General features: G+C 45.2%; 1 protein-coding gene across 1 annotated transcript in view; it reads right to left on the bottom strand.

Annotated features, from left to right (window-relative positions):
- Positions 1-1,782: 1,782 nt before the first annotated feature.
- The window catches only part of CDADC1 (cytidine and dCMP deaminase domain containing 1), a 221,347-nt gene continuing 202,158 nt past the window's right edge, over positions 1,783-20,971 (bottom strand). Inside the window, 1 exon segment of the mRNA XM_078657341.1 lies at positions 1,783-2,016. Within this exon segment, the coding sequence (XP_078513467.1) occupies positions 1,940-2,016 (77 nt within the window). The 3' untranslated portion in view covers positions 1,783-1,939.

The raw sequence follows: 20,971 nt of genomic DNA, 5'->3' as shown, positions 1-20,971 counted from the left end.
TATATCTTTTATCTCAAACCCCTCTTTAAGAAATACTCTGTGTTCACAGTTACAACTGCTATGAGACTCTTCTTTGCACTTGATGCCCCGGATGTCTGTTTTTATACTGCGACCTTCATTCTAAAATCCATTTCCACTAGAAAAAGTCTAGAATTCTAATTGTGTTTTTCGTGTAATTGCTGCCTTGTCTATTGTATTTCTCCACCTTGAAGTGTTTTTAACCATGTATTATACTGTAATGGTTTTTAATAATTTTATTGGTGCTGTATCTAACATTTGTGTGCTTTCATGATTGTTTATTGAATAATCGAATAAAGCTTTCAAACTGAAACTGATTAAAGTACCCTCAGAATATATTGTTTGCGTCGGTATTATAGTTTGCCGTGATGATCTCCATTAGTTGTTCTATGAACGGCATATTGTTACCTGGTGGGTGATAAAGTGCATGCAGGTTGCATATTTGGTTGTTGGCCGATCTTATATTGAGACCAAGGTAATTTGAGAGGTTCTGAATGTATTTGGCCTACTTCTATATCCGAACGGTGTATGCAGGCTATGCCACCCCCTTTCTTTTTTTGTCTATCCTGTCTCACAATGTTGTACTGAGGGGGCACTAGTAGGTCCATGACCGGAGATGATGATTCCGATAGCCATGTTTCTGTGAGGATTGTCATGTCAATTTCCTGGCTAATGATGAGGTCAGCTATGTCTGATGCATGTTTAGCTGCGGACCTACAGTTGATCAGAAGGCATTTCAACGATTTTCCAGCCTTGTTTGGGGTCAGAATTTGCAGTTCTGAGATTACCTGGACTTGTTGTAAGTTATTATGGTTGGGTTTACTATCATTCTGTCTGGTCGCTCAATTGGCATTGATCTGGACTGTTCTGATTTCTTCCCCTCTACTGCGTTCCGACATCTCATATTCCCGGAGTAAGGATATGGTTTCTTCTTCCGTTAAGTCTTTAAGTTTCCTGTCTGGTCGATTATGCCTGTTTGTTAATGGCATCGCCGTCTCATTACTTTTTCTTTGGGAGTTATATATTAGTTCTATGATGTGCTCTACTTTTTTGTGGGTGTTTTCTGTAATTTCATGTAGTTTTTCCATCTCTTGCAGAGAGCTTAGTATGTCTTGCGACATGGTGTTCATTCTTGTTTGAAGCTCTTTAAATTCTCTCATGGTCTGAGGTGATGCGTTTGTTGTGTTCCCCCGTTTGTTGCGTGATTCACCTTTTGTTTTTTAGTTCTGTTCTTTTCATCGAGATTCTCATCTTTTTTAGATTAGTTTGATTGTCTGTTCCACCTATATTTGTCTTGTTGGATGCTCTATCCTGGCTTTTTGTACTTAATACCATGTTTGGGTGAGATACCTTTCTTGCAATTCAAGATGTTCTTTGAGATGTTCTTTGAGCTGGAGTAGAGTGGGGTACAGCTCGGGTGAGGTTTTCTATATCTGGAATTTCCCGAAGTTCAGAAAGTAGCCTAATCGTCAGGGATGCTCCTTGAATGAGGCAGGATGTTGCATCTTCCTTCTGACCTTCTATGTCTGTATGTATGTACTCAATATAAAAAGACCAATGGAGAGCTGGATACTCATTTACCGGGATCTGAGGCCTTAAACTTGTTGTCACATATAAAATATTTTTGAGTTGCCCAGAGTACCACACTATGTTTTGGTGGACAATTCGTAGAAGACAATTACTAATTGCAAAGTATGATTATTAATGGACAAGAATATTGTAAAAGGGGAAAACATGATACATAAAAAAATAAATCACATCGAATGAATAAGTAAAATAGAAATATATATTTACACATTATTTTACTTTATAGTTTTAAATGATAAAATAAATTAAATTAAAAGGGACACCATTCAAATAAGCAAACAACCTGTCTAAAGTGCAAATAAAATGGTAAATTATGGGTCTTTCTGCATGTCTCTCAAGTGTTTTCAAGACATATTTTCTTGAATTGGTGAGGATGATGCCCATCTTCGGATTTCGTCTCTTCCCCGCCATCTAAATAAGGACAAATTAGTATTAATATTTTAATATTCAATTAAATGCACACTTCCAAATTGCAATCAGTTAATAGTAATTGGGAATGAGGGCCCGTAAATTTGGCACACGCAAAAGTGATGCAGAGACTAAAGAATACATTTCTTTGGGCAATATTCTCTTTCTAGCGTTAAATTCATGGATAGGTTGAAATAATGTTTGAAACAAGTTTGTTGTATCTCAGGGTCATTAATGCTCAATAGTTTACTCCTTAACAAGATGCTTACAATTTGTTGCAATCTTAGATTCCACTTTTCTGAAGTGTTGGGGAAACAGTTTCATACCTCTGAATGGGTGAGGGGCAGTGAGGATTCATTGTCAGTCTTGGAAGATACCAATTCTGGAAAACCACTGGAATCCAATTAATATTCATTTAGCCCATGTTATTTTTAATCAATTACCAAGAATTACGATAACAGATCCTGAAAGAAAGTGTGTTCAAATCTCCAAACGATAGCCTTGGAGACATTTACTATGGATTCATGTTCTATGTGAGACGTTCCTGTAGCTTTCTTCCTCATGGAAGCATCTATCACCCACAAAGAATAGACCTGTTAGCATTCAGTTATCAACATTAGATGCTTGAAACATCCCATCTGGTAATAGCTTATTTAGAGAGATCATTGCTTTTTAGGTCTCGCCTGTCGATGCGCATGCGCATCGAGCTTGCGAGACTATGGGGGCTTAAACAGTCTTTAACCAACTTGCAAGGAATCGTGGCGATTCCTTGCAGTGCCCGTGAAATTCAAGCTCAATGCGCATGCGCATTGAGCTTAAAAGCGCATGCACATGCCCCCAGCCGCCTGCCTTGCATGTATTTTCCCTCAGGCGCACTCCTCCCACACCCCCGCTCCGCCCCCTCCCCTGCCTGCCGTGTCGCATTTCTTCAGTTCCCTCAGCCGCACTCCAGGCCCCTGCTGCTTTCACACCCTCTCCCCGCCCCGCCCCCTCCCCTGCCCGCCGTGTCGCATTTCTCCTCCCCCTCCCCTTCTCTGCCTTCCCTCCGTCTTGTCTATTTTGGTTTTATTCTTGTTTTAACTTTTTTTTCATCTTGGTTTGCCTTTCTTCACTTTCTACTGCAGTAACACACTCAGTTTGTCCCTTCATGCGACAGCATCTCTCAAATTGCAGTAAGTCTACAGCGGGTTCTTTTTGATGCTCTACTTCGTTGCAGTTTGTATTTTAAATTTGCACACTTTTGATGCGGCCGCTGCTTTCACTTTCGCGTGCACAGGGACAAGTCCTCTTCACATCCACCCCCTACAAGTGGTGCCTCCCGCTCACGTGCTGCTGGGTGGCTCTTGTTTACCCCACACTACCCAACCCCCCATCTTCGGGCCACTGCACTGTCTCGCCCGCCAGATTTGCATTTTGCCTAGCACCCTCACCTTCAGTTCTCGTTCACAGTAAATAATAAAGCGTTTCCGGCTCTGCAGTGCAGGGCCATGAACCATGTATGATAACATCACCCAAAGTCGCCATTCACATACCGTCTATACTACCGACTTTCAAAGGCCCTCATGCTTGTCTGGCTCCTCCCTAAGTAAAGCAATCCAGAAGTACAACTCTGAATCAAAGACTCTCTGCCTCATCACCATTTGCCAGCATGCGGAGACTTCAAAGACTTCAAGCTGTGGCCACTCACACACGCAACGCCACTCACACACGCAACGCCACTCACACACGCAACGCCACTCACACACGCCACTCATCCACGCAACGCCACTCATACACGCAACGCCACTCATCCAGGCAACGCCACTCATGGACGCAACGCCACTCACACACGCAACGCTACTCACACGCAACGCCACTCACACACGCAACGCCACTCACACACGCAACGGCACTCACACACGCAACGCCACTCACACACGCAACGCCACTCACACACGCCACTCATCCACGCAACGCCACTCATCCACGCAACGCCACTCATCCACGCAACGCCACTCATCCACGCAACGCCACTCATCCACGCAACGCCACTCATCCATTTGCAAAACGAAAAAGGACAAACTCTTCTATTGCGAGACCTATTGCATTTTCAATGCTTGTTAAATCAGAGGTTAAAACAACCAAACGCTGGCATGTGCATTCATATCCCCAGGTTTGTCAAAGAACTGAACAGCCCTCTTAATATTAGGTGAATGCTGTGTCTGACTACTAAAGAAAACAAATGTAGGAAAACAAAAACTGACAAAGAAAGAGGGTAGGACACATGGCAATCCAAAACTACATTGTAGAACAATAGCAGTTTGGACAAGTATCTATGAAACAATGTAGAGGGAGTAGTAAATGTCTGAATCTTACCAACCCACCTCTTGGAAAATAGAGCACTAAAAACACAACCTAAAATTTATAAATGACTTTTCACCATACATTATTGCACAGGCACCCAGATACGTTTTGGTCCTTAGTGAGCTCTATATAAATGCTGTCACTCACTTACAAGCTATAAATGATCCCAAATATGCTTGCAACAAAATCAAACAATGATGAAGACTTTGATGGGAAAATAAATAACGTGTTACGCTGTTTTGGTGGGAAACCAAATAGGAACTCCTCGATCATAGGATAAATGAGTGAATTAAACTAGTCGGATAAATATTGACCGGCTCCGCCACCCCCCCTCCTGCTCAGTTCAGGAGATCATTAGATTTGCTGTTATAAGCACCTTGTTACAAAGCCAAAGTCATGGCATCCAGATGAGTAATAAAGGCAGTCTTTTATTCAACTGCAACTACTGGTAAGAATAATCACATCAATACAGTCTCAGTGTTCGCCAACCTCTTGATTCTTCATCTATATAAAATTAGTTAGGAGTTGCCACATTTGACTATTTTTTTTTTTATTTATACACTAACCAAAGGTTTCAGAAGGTCCATGGCTTGGATGTTTCATTTTCTATGGGACGATTCTACTGGTTTCCATCAAAAACCTATTTTTACTATAGACACAAGTAGCACGTCTTAAAGTCCTTTCCAATTTAGTCATACCTCCAATCACCGACATGTGCATGTTCAGTATTAAAGTGTCATGGTTATCAAGCACTGAGTAGCTAGGACCAGTGCTTAATTTGAGCCGGTGGTTTCCGGTGCTCTGCACCGGCACTTAATCATCAACACCAGCGCTTTTCATGAGCACCAGCTAAGGACACATTCATTTATGGTACGCATGGGGAGATTGAGAGATTTGCGCAGAATTGGAGGATGTTGAGCCGATGCCGAGACTCCAACCTGGTTCCTAGCTCTGCAGTCGGCAGCTTAGACCATTAAACCACATCCTCTCCCCACTTTTATGGTTAGTGGTTGGTTCTATTTTAGGCAGCGTTAACAGGAGAAATGGGCTGGTGCAAACTGCCTCCTGACGAGAACCTCAGAACTTATTACTTTTTTTTTTATACAAATTAACCACTGGCTAGGACCTTCTCAATCTGGTTTAACACCTTCTTCTAGAAGGTGTATCAATTTAAGAAAAAAACATGCAAATCACGGTCATCGATTCGACACTACCTGCAACATTTACCACTTCCCTCACAAAAAGACGTGTACCATTGGTCACTTTCCAGATAATAGCTAATCCCACAAAGAAAACTACACTTGCCAAAGAAGTGTTAACCCCTAATTTAAAAATTCGAATTCAAACGTCATATATCACTGAAAATTTCTCGTGGAGCTGAATAGAACTTACTTGCCTACAAATCCAACCCAAATCTAATGGAACAGTCAACACCTTAGTCTTCTACAGCTCCAGTCCAAAGAAACTACCCTCACAGGCCACATTTCAATGTAACCATGAAATCTAAAAAAGGTCACTATGCTCTACCAAACTATCACTACAAGGCTGACCACATATGAACACCCTGCATCAAGGATGTACCCACTGAAGACTTCCAGTAACTTCTAAATACATCCACAAATGTGGCCGGGAAACTATACATTTTTTCCCACAACAATATGAATATTGAAATTCTGCCTACCCTGTTAGTGCTATGAATAATCAATTAAGCTAGTCATAGCAAGATTATCCTAAACCAAGACCGAAGGTAGACTTTCCAAGATAAATTAAAATCATGGGACAGATCAGACAAGAAATAGCTTCCCCACTATTCAACAACGGCATTGCACAAAACATAGCTTCAATATGCCTGAATATGTGAACTTCATAGGTATCGTCCTTGCCAGTATTACTCTATATGCATCCCAAAAAATAAATTAATTAAAAACTCCGTAACAGTACTAAAGTAAAAGGACAGTTGCAGGAACTAATTTTGAATACCCAAGGAAGTCAGGGGTAATGGGGCTTCAATTGTTTCAATTTGAGCTTTTCACCTTTGGTGTCGTACGGTGACTTTTTAATGGACTCAAAATTGATCACCAAGCTAGCCCCTTTAGCATTTGACCCTCATAGTGAAGCAGAGTGACCCAAAGCTCAAAGAGACATCTTTTTTTTTTGCAGAGTTTTATATAGCGCAAACTTGACCCGAAACCGAACCGGGTATCAGAGCGCTTTACATAGCACCAGTTACGCTTCATGAGGGCACACATTCATTTTTGTTAGGCACGGGGAGATTAAGTGATTCGCCCAGAATCACAGGAGGTCTAGCGTCATTACCGAGACTCGAACCCAGTTCCCCAGGTCCAAGGTCGAGCGCCCAAGCCGTTAGGCCAACTCCTCTTCTTTAAAGAAGGTTTTAAGAACCAATAAATCAAAGCCTAGTGGCTTTATGAAATGGTTCTTCACAACCGCTGCCTGTTTATGGGCTTTGACAAGGCTGATGTTTTTCAATATAATTTTTTTATTTTGCCAAACTTGCTTTCAGACTCCAATCGGAGAGAAGCCACTGGGCAGGCCGGAGCTACTGGACCTCAGCCATGAGGCTAGGGTTGTTTGTCTTTGAGGTCCTGAGTCCGTCCAACTAGAACTCTGCAAACTGGACCAAGAACAACTACCTCAGCACTTGACTATCATTGGTAGCAATGGGAAGTATTCTCAGGTTTCTCAGGGATGTAGTGTAGGGGTGTATAAACTTAGAACTCAACAATCGTCCATCGGCACAATAATTGAATGTCTATCCCAGTGCTTTACCTTGGTAAAAGTAACGTACTTTAATCTACACACTTAAAATGTAATACTTCACAACATATAAAACAGTCATAATTCTTGTATAGGCACTTGGGTTATTTGCCTTGTATTCTGCCTCAACGCCACTCTTCCCTGGTGTCTGCCCCTTTGGGCAGGTCTAAATAAGTCTCTCCTTGGGATCCGAGAATCCTTTGGGCATGTATTATGGATTAGTTGCAGCTCCAATAGGAACAGTCCAGCCTGAACTGCCAGGTCATGGTCACTCTGAATTGGAGCACAAGCAACCCATGACCGGTTTCACCCTATCTGGGCCTCCTCAGTCATGTGTAGCTTGAGTCCTATGGCACCGCAAGCATCTGACCCACATCTGGGCATACCCGTCGTACATTGAGAGTCGCACTGAAAAACACAAAAAGTGATTGGTGGAATGCTTAACTTAATCTCAGACAGGAGTGGTTCCTCTTGGAACCACTTTCACATATAGAGTTCTGGCCACATGTTTTAGGGCACACAGATTGCTCTACTTAATCTTCCTTCGGCCAGCAGAGACCAGGCTGTTCTGGTACTGCAGGTCAATCACACAACAGTTGGTAGGCTGCTTCCCTTAGTTAGCAGCATGTTACCTTCAAGGCAGACCAGAGACTACGATTCTTCCATCAAGTGCAGGCTCCAGGTGACGTCCCCTCATCTCTGAAAAGCAAACTGCCGAGCATACACCAGCTCTGGTTGTGCAGTAGTTCTCAGAGTAATCTATGGAGCACTATCTTCTTTGGTTAAAGACAGCATGAAACTGAAAGAGGGTCTGTGTTGATTAAGCAGACAGGGGATGTGGATTCTCAGTCTGCACTTTCAGAACCGGTTTGGGTTGATTCTCATTTAATCTGCACTTCCTGGCTGTTCTTTAGACAAAGCAAACATAACAAGATGATGGACAGAGTGCTGAAACTTTTCAACCACTCCTTCCCAGTCAAGGGATCTGAGTTAAATCCATTGTTCTTTTGCTCACAATGACACCCCAGTCTGGACATAGCCATATGCTTGATGTGGCAAGCAAAATACAGATGTATTAAACCTAGATCTGTGACTGGGGCTGAGTGTTTGAAAGGTTTTAACACTCCGTCACTTCATTTTATTTTGTGATGTTGTTCTCCAGACATAGCCTTTGATTTGATTTGATTTTACATTTTATAAAGCGCAGCGAATGCCCAAAGGCGTCTTGGCGCTGAAATAGTCTGCAGACTAGAGTACCAACTATATCCTATTCTGAATGCCTAGTTAATTTTTAAACAGCCAGGTTTTCAGCTGTTTTCTGAACATCATCAGAGAGTTGCTGTTTTTAATCTCAAGGGGAAGGGAGTTCCATACCTTAGCCGTGCCAACGACAAAGCCCCCCCCCCACCCCCTCAGCGTAACTGTCTGTACCTGGGAACTACCAATAGTTGAGCCTGTGCTGATCGTAGATTTCTAGAAGGTAAGTATTTCCTGATATGTGTTCTGAGAAAAAGGGGTCCTTTCCCCTGTAATGCCTTGAATGCAAGACATTGCGACTTAAATATAATTCTCTTGCCCACCGGCCACCAATGGAGATCCTTCAGACGGTAAGATATTGGTTCGTATTTAGGAATGTCCAGTATCAACCTTGCTGCTGCGTTTTGCATTCGCTGGAGTCTGAGCAAGAGCTGCGTCTGGAGCCCTGTAAACAAAGCATTTCCGTAGTCCAGCCTCTATATGGCTAATGCTGTAACCACAGTTTTTAACGCATCCATGGGAATAAATGGACGAATCTTCCTGATGATTTTGAGGATCCCCCAGAAGGTGGAGGTAAATGTGTTAATATGCCCTTCAAAGGTTAGTCTTTGGTCAAATATGACCCTCAGATTTCTCACCTTTGATACTGGTACTGGGCAGTCACCCAAATCCTCCGGCCACCACTTTGGGGACCAGATGGGAGTATGGTTGCCTAGTAGCAGAACCTCAGTCTTCTGGCTGTTTAATTTAAGACAGTTCTTCTGCATCCAGGAATTAATCTGCAGCATGCATTTGTTAAAACGATCTGCCGTCTCCTCGACATTGTCTGATCCCACCTGTGTGTCATCAGCATATGATATTGCAGCAAAACCATATTGTCTGATGATTTCTGCCAACGGGGCCACATAAATGTTAAAAAGTGTGGGACTCAGAGATGAGCCCTGAGGCACCCCGCAAGGCAGCTTGAAGGATTTGGAGGTTTTGCCGTCCATTTCTACCGTGAATGTTCTATTATTTAAGAAGGAAGTCAATAACTTAATGGCACTAGCATGAAACCCCAGTTCTGCTAATGTTTTGATCAGAATTTGGTGATTGACCGTCTCGAAGGCCGCCGATAGATCTAATAGGATCAAGGCGGCCTTCTTACCCTCATCTGGAGTTTTTCTTAGTTCTTCCACTGCCATCACCAAGGCGGTTTCGGTTCCGTGACCTTCCCTGAAGCAAACACTGATGCTCCTCACAGCAGGATAGTCTACAGCCTGGAGTAACCACAACAGAGGCCCAAAGAGGTGTGAGCTTTCTAAACCTAGCTCATCAACAGTCACACTGACTGTGATCTGCAAAGAGACAAAAGGCTGGCCTCAACTAAAGAACCCATCTCATCCTTGTTGGACTTGGCCCTTTTTGCAAAGTTATCCCCAAACCTTTTACCTTCTTGATCGATTTTTCTGACCTTCGTTTTGTTGGCTTTAGGACTCTGGACACTTTACCACCGCTAACCAGTGCTAAAGTACATGTGCTCGCCCCCTAAATTATAATGGTATTGGCTTCTCCATGATTGGCATATTTGATTTACCAGTAAGTCCCTAGTGCAGTGCATCATGTGTGCCAATGGCCTGTAAATCAAATTCTGCAGGGATACTCATGTGGGTGTCACACTTAGTGATGGAGGCCTACTAGTAAACATGTTTCAGACCTGCCACTGCAGTGTCTGGATGTCCAGTTTTAAACTGCCATTGCGACCTGGCAAGTGCACCCACTTGCCAAGGCCCAAACCTTCCCTTTTATTACATGTAAGGCACCCCTAAGGTAGGCCCAGGGTAGCTCCATGGGCAGCGTGCAGTTTATTTAAAAAGGTAGGACATGTACTGTTGTGTTTTACATGTCCTTGTAGTAAAATACTGCTAATTTCGTTTTTCACCACAGCAAGGCCCATCCCTCCGATAGGTTAGCATTGGAGCTGTTGTGTAACATCTTACATGTGTATCTGCCAGTTGGAAGCTGACAGAAAATTGGAGTTTGGTGTCTCTGGACTCACATTTGCCACTGGATTCAAGCAAGCCTGGCTGAAGACGGCTGTAATGCCAGAAACCGGTCCTAGGAAGATTGAATCCGGTCCAGGGAAGGCGTGGCTTGGCAGTTCGGGCTGGACTTTTCCCATGAGGCACAGGGTCAGACTGATTTGCATATGGCCATGTCTGAACTGGGGTGGCAGAGTGGGCTAAAGAACGGTGATGGATTAAACCCAGATCTGATGACTGGGTGTGAGTGTTTGATTGGTTCAGATGCTCCGTCCATCACCAACCCCTTTTGTACCGCTTTGTCGCCATAAGTGTGGCAGGGTATGCTCAGACGTGAGTCCCTTGCTCACTTTGCCACTGGATTCAAGCAAACCGGGCTGAAGACGGCTGTAATGCCAGAAACCGGTCCTCGGAAGCTTGTTTCCGGTCCGGGGAAGGCATGGCTTGGCAGTTCGGGCTGGACTGTTCCCATGAGGCACAGGGTCAGACTGATTTGCATATGGCCATGTCTGAACTTAGGTGGCAGAGTGGGCTAAAGAACGGTGATGGATTAAACCCACATCTGATGACTGGGTGTGAGTGTTTTGATTGGTTCAGATGCTCCGTCCATCACCACCCCCTTTTGTACCGCTTTGTCGCCATAAGTGTGGCAGGGTATGCTCAGACGTGAGTCCCTTGCTCACTTTGCCACTGGATTCAATCAAGCCGGGCTGAAGACAGCTGTAATGCCAGAAACCGGTCCTCGGAAGCTTGTTTCCGGTCAAGGGAAGGCATGGCTTGGCAGTTCGGGCTGGACTGTTCCCATGAGGCACAGGGTCAGACTGATTTGCATATAGCCATCTCTGAACTGGGGTGGCAGAGTGGGCTAAAGAACGGTGATGGATTAAACCCAGATCTTTTGACTGGGTGTGAGTGTTTGATTGGCTCAGATGCTCCGTCCATCACCACCCCCTTTTGTACCGCACTTGCCATTGCAGCATCACCTCCCCCGCAGCAGTAAGGAACCTACGCATTACCTTCCCCTGCCCAACCATAAGTAACAGACTCCTCACCTTACCTGCAAAAGTAAGGAACCGAAGGCCACACTGGCTTCCGCGACACCTTACCTCCCCTCCCCTATGTTTTGCATTGTCTTTTGTTTTTCATGACACCTCCAAAGTACTGTACTGAGGCCTGCCCGACTCGTAACTGAATAACAATTTGTCCCCAGTAAGCTAATACCACTGGGCAATCCCAGAGCATTTAAAAAGAATTACAGACAGTGACCCCATCTCGGCACAGTCGCGGGTCTCCCCCAAACACAGCCACTATTTTCCTGGGGTACAAATATGGTTGATGCATAAAATTAAGTAGATAAGGTAACTCCCTTGATGCAAAATTTCAAAACCTACGTTTAGATGGTAGCTTTCAATTGCATAGATGCTTCAGACGGTTATGTGCCATGTAACCTATGCTTTAATCATAAAACCCACCTATGGTAGTCAGGCGATTAAACTGGGAGTGTGTGGTCAAAGCAGAAGGGCGAGGGCATGGAGATGGCTATGATAGTTTAATTGCATTATAGGCAGATGATATTTTTCTCAATATTGTTTATCCCACAGATTGGATATAGACAATGTTGCGATGAGGATCAAAATTAATTGATCAAAATATTAGCTTTAACTAACTGTCAGTAACATCAGGATTATGGAAGTTGAGACTTCACTTTTATGAGCAGCAGGTAGTTTCATGTACCTCCGTTTAATTATCACAATAAATAAAGCAAATATTCCAATCATGAAATTTGAATATAGGACAAGTGAGAAGTCGCAGATAGGCCAGGATTTGTGAACAAAGCTCCCTCTGAAGTATGCAGGGGATTATAAAAAGGTAATACTGCTGGAGTTCTGAAAGTCTTACAAATACCTCCATTCTATATCAGTTACAGTGTTTTTGATGATTTGGACAAGATGGTACAGACTTTTGCAAGGGCAGCAAAGCTAGGCCAGGAAGTCTTACAGAGGCATTGGAGAATGGAATACTTAAGGTTCCCAGTATAAAACAGTATTATTAAATCAATACTTTCAATATGTCTGGATGTTCAAACCAAGAAACCAGATGAGATGGTTGATGTGGGAGAGGTGAGCCTCAGAAAACAGTTATCTGGATAGAGGGAGGCAAAATAGTATACACATGCAAAAGCTCTCGCACGAAGAGTCAGAATGACTAGTTTGGGTTCAAAGTCAAATATACACACGCACTATTATACAGAAGTCAGGCATTTGAATGACCTCATGTTTTCTCCTATGTCTATACTTGGCTCCTGTAATTGATGTAATTATGTAACCTGTAACTCGCTGATCCTCATGTAAAGTGCTCTGATACCTCCGGGTCTGGCCAGCGCTATATAAAACGTTGCAAATAAATAACTAAAATAAATGACTTTGTAATGCGCAGCTCTGAGACATCAGACGATAATCAGCTACACAGTACCCAATAGGTGGATAATGGCATGAAGAAAGTCACTAATCTATGGAGGGCAACGTAACACACTACCCTACAAAATGTGCACACAGAAGCAAGGCGCGTTGGTATAAAATGTAGGCTAGGAACAAATCCACTTACCTCAGATGTTCCCACAAATATGTTCAGACTACAGTTTAAGGAATTACAAAGTTATATGCCACCAATTACACACGGCAAATATGACACTGCACAGAGTTGTGTGCGAGGTGTGACAGCATCCCAGGGTTGTATATAGGCATGGTATGGAAATGTGTGACTTCTGGAAGGAGGTACGTAAATGACTGAATGTATTCACTGCGCAAAGAATATCCCATTCTCTTCCAGGGGATCCTCATCAATAGTCATAAGCACATGAATATTCCCGCCCATGTGCGGGACCCCGGAAAATATATATCATATATATGTAGCTCTACATATATGTATATATACATATATAAAAGCACACTCACAATGCAGTCCTCTCTGTAAGAGCTGACAATGCTGCAAAAGACTTCTTTGCACATAAACATTCCAATAAAAGCAGGGAGAAAGAAAAACCTTTGAAAACTGCTTTATTACACAGTAGAAAAGGTAATCCTGCAAGGAAAATGAAAGCATTGTCAGCACATAGGCTGCATTGTAGTGAAAACCATAGAGTAGAAAGCTGAACAGCTAATTCATATAGAAAGTAACAGAAAACTGGCACTGTGCCTTTAAGGCTGCCATGACCCCTAGCTCCCATCATGCCTCAGGGGTGACAGTTAGGTCAATTGTTCTTTCCGGCTCCTTCTGACAGGACCCTGGTCTCTACAGCTCTTCTTTTTCTGACTTTTAGTCAAAAATTGTTTCACTTTTTGAGGTTAAACCTCTTTACTTCGACATTTTTCCAGTGTTGAAGTGTTTTTCAACTATTTTTGAAGGGGTTTGGCATTATTTTCCAGTCAGAAATGCCTTCCCTTTTTGATGCTTGCCCCTCCTGTGGCAAAAAGAAGGCAAAAAAAGACTCCCATTCAGTCTGTATTCTATGTTTGCCTTCAGATCACGATCCTCGCACCTGCCAGCATTGTCAACTTCTGTCCAAAAGAACTTTAAAGGACAGAGAGAGGATTTGCCTCTATGACCTTGTAGAGAGAAGAAGATCATCCTCTAGAGGCAGGTCACCGCTGAGGAAGAAGAAGAGAAGATCAGCGTCGGGCTCGGCGCTTCAAAACCCTTCTTCAGCTATGAAAACGGCGACAAAAGGACCATCGGCGGCGGGCTTGCCGTCGAGGGAAGACCGGTCGAGGTTCACAGGTACGTCGAGACCTCCGCCGTCGTCAACCAGGCGACGATCGGCGTCGAGGCAGCGATCTCCGCTGGTGCGGGCTCGCACAATGTCGAGCGAGATGTCGAAGCGGCATTCGACATCGAGACAGGCTCCGTCGACGCCTAGTCACATGTGTTCGACATCGAAGCATGGAACTCCGTCGACGTCAACCAGGCGATTGTGGACGTCGAGTCAGGCTCCGTCGTCGCTTAGTCACCGGCGGTCGGCGTCGAAGCATGGAACTCCGTCGACGTCAACAAGGCGATTGCCGACGTCGAGTCAGGCTCCGCCGTCGCAGGATCATCAGCGACCGGCGTCGAGGCATACGTCTCCGTCGACGTCGTCCGAAAGGCGTTCGACGTCTAGACAAGTACCATCTCCTCCGTCGGCGTCAAAACGACGTTCGACGTCGAGGTCCAGATCCCCGATGAGGCAGAAGTCGACGTCAAGGCCAAGGGTGTCGACGTCGAGGGATCGTTCGACGTCGAGAAGGTTTTCTCCGTCAGACAGAGCATCGGGGAGGCAGCAGGCATGCTCTTCGCATAGAGCAAGATCTAGAGACTCTAGCCATTCGACATCACGTCATACGACGTCGAGGCGTTAAAGATCGACGTCGAGGAGACGCTCGAGAACCAGAGTCACCCCCATATTGGTGACGCAGAGCAGATCCACGTCAAGACAGACGTCTCATCCCTCTCCGCGACGGCGGTCGCGTTCAAGATCACGTGGGGCCTCTTCGCATTCCATCCGAAGTCCCCCACAGACAATTGTCTCTTCTCGCAGTGCATCTGTGCAATCTGGAGGTCCTGCAGTCTCTCCTTCTAGAAGCCCTCATAGGAGACAGGAGACCCCTTCGGTTCACCTCTCTCCCAGATGGATGCAACCACTACATGTATGGCATTTGGCAGCAGCGTGCGGAGGAAGAAGGGAGGCTGAATATTTAAGCCCTGTACATAGGTCTCCTTTACAGCGCTTGCTGCAAGAAGCAGACAAATCGCCTACCACTCGCCCCAGGGAGCACAAGGGCAGGTCTCCAGACCGAAGACCTGCAAATAGCCATCATAGAAGGCAGCGTGCACCATCATGGTCGTCAACGACAACGCAATCGTCTAAGAGGGATTACTATCCAACCCTCACGGATAGTCCTCCCAGCAGAGTGTCACCCATTGATGACGTGAACACTTTCCATGATGTGTTATCCAGAGGTGCGCAGAAGTTGGGCGTTACGATGGCCACAACTCAAGACGACAACGTCTAGTATCTTTGAAACGCTGCACCAACGATCGATGTCGAGACCGTTACTCCCCTTGGTACCGGGAGTCATCGAACCGGTGATGGATGTTTTTCTGGTCCCAGCATCAGCAAAAGCAGCTCCCGCAAGGATCTTAAAGAAATATAAGCCGGCGGCTTCGGATCCTCTGTTTTTAAGATCTGATCCTCCCCCTGACTCAGTGATAATCCAGCAGCGAAAAAGACACATTTGCTGGCATCTTCATCTGTCCCACCAGACAAGGACACTAAAGTCATGGACTCTTGGGGAAGGAAAGCCTGTGGTTCGGCTGCATCCTCGCTACAGGTTTCCAATGCTTCAGCCCTGTTAGGGCGTTATGACAGAACCCTGTGGGACTCTTTGGATCGTTTCAAGGCAAAACTCCCGAAGGAAGACCAACAGGACTTAGCGGAAATTATCCAAGAGGGGTCTTTGGTTTCTAACCAAGTAATAAGCGCAGCAGCTGATGGTGTCTCCCTGGTGGCGCATTCTTATGCACATGGCTTTGCGCACGCCGTTCCTCTTGGTTGCAACTCACCGCGTTGAAACCAGATGCTCAGCAACGCGTTTTAAACTTACCCTTCTCCGGTACCTCTCTGTTTAGTGCCCTTGCAGACGAGGAGATGGGCAGGATGAAGGCGGAGTAGGACACTTTGAAAGCGGTCAGCCTTGCAAAAAAGAAAGAATTCAAGAAACGCTTCAAGTCGTACAATCGCAAAGGGGGCCAACAGAGGGTTCAAACCCCTCAATGGTCCCATAATAAACAGGGGAAATCCCAATATCAAGGCCAGCGATCTTCCAGAGGAAGAGGAGGACGCCAGCAGCAATCCTCTTCCACACCCAAAGCAGGAGGGAAGCAATGAGTCTATGCTTCCTCCAGCACCATTACGCACTCCAGTCGGAGGAAGTATAACACGCTCAAGAGTGGCGCACAATAACAAAAGATCAGTGGGTGCACAATATACTAGTCAATGGCTACGCACTACGTTTTTGCAAAGCTCCAAAAGACTGTCCTCTGATAAAATCCAGACAACATCATTTGGTCCTCTTGCGTCAGGAAGTGGCGACCCTTCTAAACAAGTCGGGCGGCACAACAGGGGCTGAAAAAAAAGAGGAGGCTGAAAAAATAACACGGCCTGGTGGCCGTGAGAGAGAGGGGAGGTGCTGGCGGCTGGGGAGGGGAAGGAGAAATGCGAGCAAGGCTGTGTGAAATGCGAGCAAAATAACACGGCCTGGCGGCCGTGAGAGAGAGGGGAGGTGCTGGCGGCTGGGGAGGGGGAACAGATGGCGAAGACTGGCGATTTGATGCTGTGCACGCGCATTTTAACTCATTGCGCTTGCGCATTGAGCTAAAAGCGCACATGCACTGCATCAAATCGCCAGTCTAGTTAAAGTCTGTTTAAGCCCCTATAGTCTCTCTCCGCTCAATGCGCATGCGCATTGACAGGCGAGACCTAAAAAACAAGCAATAGAAGTTTCACTTCAAAGAGGAAAAGGCATCTATTCCACATACTTCCTGGTCTGGAAGAAAGACCAGCAAGGCAAATTCAGACCCATCTTGGATCTGCGTTTTCTAAACAGATGCATCAAAAAAAGAAAAATTCCGGATAAAATTTTCCCTCACCTGAAGATTGGATGTGCTCGGAGGATCTTCAGGATGCATACTTCCACATCCCGATCACGGCACGGCATCACAAGTTCCTACGTTTCACAGTAGGTAAAGGTCATTACCAGTTCATGGTCCTGCCCTTCGGCCTCAAATCAGCCCCAAGGGTATTCACAAAGTGCATGGCGGTAGTAGCGGGAAAATACTTACATCGTCAAGGCCTGCATGTATACCCATACCTGGACGATTGGCTACTAAAAGAATCGTCTCCTCGTCTGGTACAGGAGCATCTTCACATGGTTCCGAGCCTTCTTCATCGTTTGGGCCTTCATGTCAATCTGGACAAGTCAGTCCGCTACCGACACAATCGATCCACTATCTGGGGGTCTCTATCGACTGCGTCCAAGGAAAAGTGTTTCCTTTGGCGGAAAGACTATCATCAATGAAAATCAAAGGAAACATGATTCTTCAAACTCCGCGGCCATCGGTGAGACAGGTGGCTTCCCTGCTGGGTTCAATGGCCTCCTGCATTTTTCTCATACCCAATGCCAGGTTGAGGATGAGGCCACTTCACTTCAGCAGGACCTGGAAGACAAATGGAGTCAGGCCTCAGGTCAGTGGAACGACCGGATTCTTCTATGCCCCATTGCGAGGAAGTCCATCCTCTGGTGGATACACCCTCAGAATCTCATGGTGGGAGTTCAATTTCATCAGCCTATGCCTGTACAATCCCTGATCACAGACGCCTCTCTTCAAGGCTGGGGGGCACCTCTGGGCCCTCTTAAAACTCAGGGGAGATGGACCCCCACAAGCAGACTTACCATATCAACATGCTCAAACTGCGGGCAGTCCACTTGACCCTCAAGGCTTTTCAACCTGCCCTTCAGTCAGATTCAATTTTGGTTCAAACGGACAACACAACCACCATGTACTATTTAAACAAACAAGGTAGAACACAATCTCGTCCTTTGTCTCTCGAGGCCCAAGCGATTTGGCACTGGCTGCTAGCCAGGAACCTATTGATTACGGCAGTCCATCTGCCGGGAGAGCAGAATGTTCAGGCAGACTCCTTAAGTCGACACTTCCAAGAGCAAGAGGACTGGGTGCGCAACGACGAAGTAGTAGATGACATTTTCCAGCAGTGGGGTCATCCCAGCATCGACCTCTTCGCAGATGAAGACAACAGAAAATACCACACCTTCGCATCCAGGTTCTTCCGACCAGGAACGAGGGGGAATGTACTTTTGATAAGTTGGTCAGGGACGTTTGCATACGCCTTTCCACCCCTCCCTCTCATTGCGAAGGTGGTGGCGAAGCTTCTGAGATCCAGGATGAAAATTATACTAATAGCACCGGATTGGCCTCGCCAGTGGTGGTACCCGGATTTCCTGCAATTATCAATTTGCCCGCATCGGAGACTTCCATGCAGGCCCGACCTTCTTTCCAAGATGGGCGGGGGGGGGGGGGAGATCTTCCATCCGAGCCTCCCCTCCCTCAGCCTGACAGCATGGTTCCTGCGGTCCTGCAGTCTGGACACCTTAATCTTCCTGCAGACTGCATGGACATTCTAAAGGAGTCGAAGAGGCCTTCCACACGCACCTCATACTCCATGAAGTGGAAGAGGTTTTATCTGTGGTGTGTTCAAAAGGGTTGGAGCCCGACTACTGGTCAAGAGGAAGTCATACTACCGTACTTACTCTATTTGGCCAAGTCGGGTTTAAGGTACTCTTCTATAAAGGTACATTTGGCAGCCATTACGGCTTATCGTAAGTCTCCTAACCAACCTTCATTTTTTCAGCTTCAGGTGGTTAAGGATTTCCTACAGGGGCTAAAGAAGGTTTACCCTCCTGTGAGACCTCCCTCTCCACCTTGGGAGCTGAATTTGGTATTGTCCAAGCTCATGGGCCATCCGTTTGAGCCCATGCATAAAGCATCTCTGCAACACCTGTCTTGGAAAGTGGTGTTCCTGGTGGCGATCACCTCTGCACGCAGAGTTAGCGAAATTCAGGCTTTGTCATCTAAAGAGCCCTATACAGTGTTCCACCATAATAGAGTGGTTATGCGAACCCACCCTTCTTTTTTACCTAAAGTGGTGTCGGAGTTCCATGTAAATCAGTCAATCTCTTTACCCTCCTTTTTTCCAAACCCTACAACTCCAGCGGAGAGAGCTCTGCATTCGCTGGATCTAAAGAGGGTTCTCAAATTTTACTTAGAAGCCACAAAATCTGTGAGAAAATATGACCAGTTGTTTGAAAACTATGGTTCAGTCAGAGCGTATTTTGGTGCTTCCAAACGGAGCATTGCTAGATGGATAGTCTCGTGTATAAAGTTATCTGACCAATTGGCAAATAAACCTTTGCTCGCTACCCCTAAGGCTCACTCAACAAGGGGCAAAGCGGCAACAGTGGCTTTTTTGCATAATGTACCGATGGCCGAGATTTGTAAAGCGGCAACTTGGAAATCGGTTCACACATTTACCAGGCATTACTGTCTGGATTCAGACTCCAGAGCAGATACCCAAGTGGGCCAGGCCTCCTTGCGGAATCTGTTTAAGTGTTGAAGGCTCGGAATCTGTGCTCGCCTAAAGGCTTGTTGTTTTCTGATGTCTGCATAGTTTCCAGTCTACTTGCCCGCCGGATGAGGGGTTGGCTTGCTATTCTATTCATGTGCTTATGACTATTGATGAGGATCCCCTGGAAGAGAAGGATTAGTTACTTACCTGTAATCCTAGTTCTCTTCCAGGGGTATCCTCATCAAAGTCATAAGCAACCCTCCCGCCTCCCCGGGCAAGTAGTTATGTGAAATACATGTATGATTTTTAAAGAAATGGTTATCCGCAAAGAACAACTGACCTAACTGTCACCCCTGAGGCATGATGGGAGCTAGGGGTCATGGCTGCCTTAAAGGCACAGTGCCAGTTTTCTGTTACTTTCTATATGAGTTAGCTGTTCAGCTTTCTACTCTATGGTTTTCACTACAATGCAGCTTATGTGCTGACAATGCTTTCATTTTCCTTGCAGGATTACCTTTTCTACTGTGTAATAAAGCAGTTTTCAAAGGTTTTTCTTTCTCCCTGCTTTTATTGGAATGTTTATGTGCAAAGAAGTCTTTTGCAGCATTGTTCAGCTCTTACAGAGAGGACTGCATTGTGAGTGTGTTTTTATATATGTATATATACATATATGTAGAGCTACATATATATGATATATGTTTTCCGGGGTCCCGCACATGGGCGGGAATATTCATGTGCTTATGACTTTGATGAGGATACCCCTGGAAGAGAACTAGGATTACAGGTAAGTAACTAATCCTTCTTTGCGCAGTGAATACATTCCTTTACATACCTCCTTCCAGAAATCACACACTTCCATATCATGCCTATATACAACCCTGGGATGCTGTCACACCTCGCACACAACTATGTGCAGTGTCATATTTTCCGTGTGTAATTGGTTGCAGTTAGTAAACAAAGTAATGTGTACGATACACAGAAAAAAAATAGGGTCCCAGATATGGCGGTTTACTGAGCTCGCTCTGCTTTGTGGTGTTTGGCAATGCTGTTGATGCGGAAGGCATGTGTTCCATAAGGAACCCCTTCGCATGTGAACATGTGCACATTGACGATCAAAAATTGTCCGATGAATGGGGATTTTGGTGGAATGAGTGGCCAGAATCTGCAGCATTAACAATGAAAACGTGCAGGTTAATTTCTGTTTAACAATGATTACTTGCATGAATGTCATTCCTAGCCAATGCATATTAGAACTTTTTATCTTATTCATGGGCACCAAGCTATATCTCAGAAGGGGATGTTACCTTATGAATCGTGTAATTTGACTGTTTTGTGACATTTGATATAAATGAAAGAAAATACCACAGCTTCTTCCAAAAGC

This window comes from Lissotriton helveticus, chromosome 8, assembly GCF_964261635.1.
Source record: "Lissotriton helveticus chromosome 8, aLisHel1.1, whole genome shotgun sequence".
NCBI lineage: Eukaryota > Metazoa > Chordata > Amphibia > Caudata > Salamandridae > Lissotriton > Lissotriton helveticus.
Note: the sequence above shows the minus strand (reverse complement) of the source record. Positions and strands in the feature narration are given on the sequence as shown.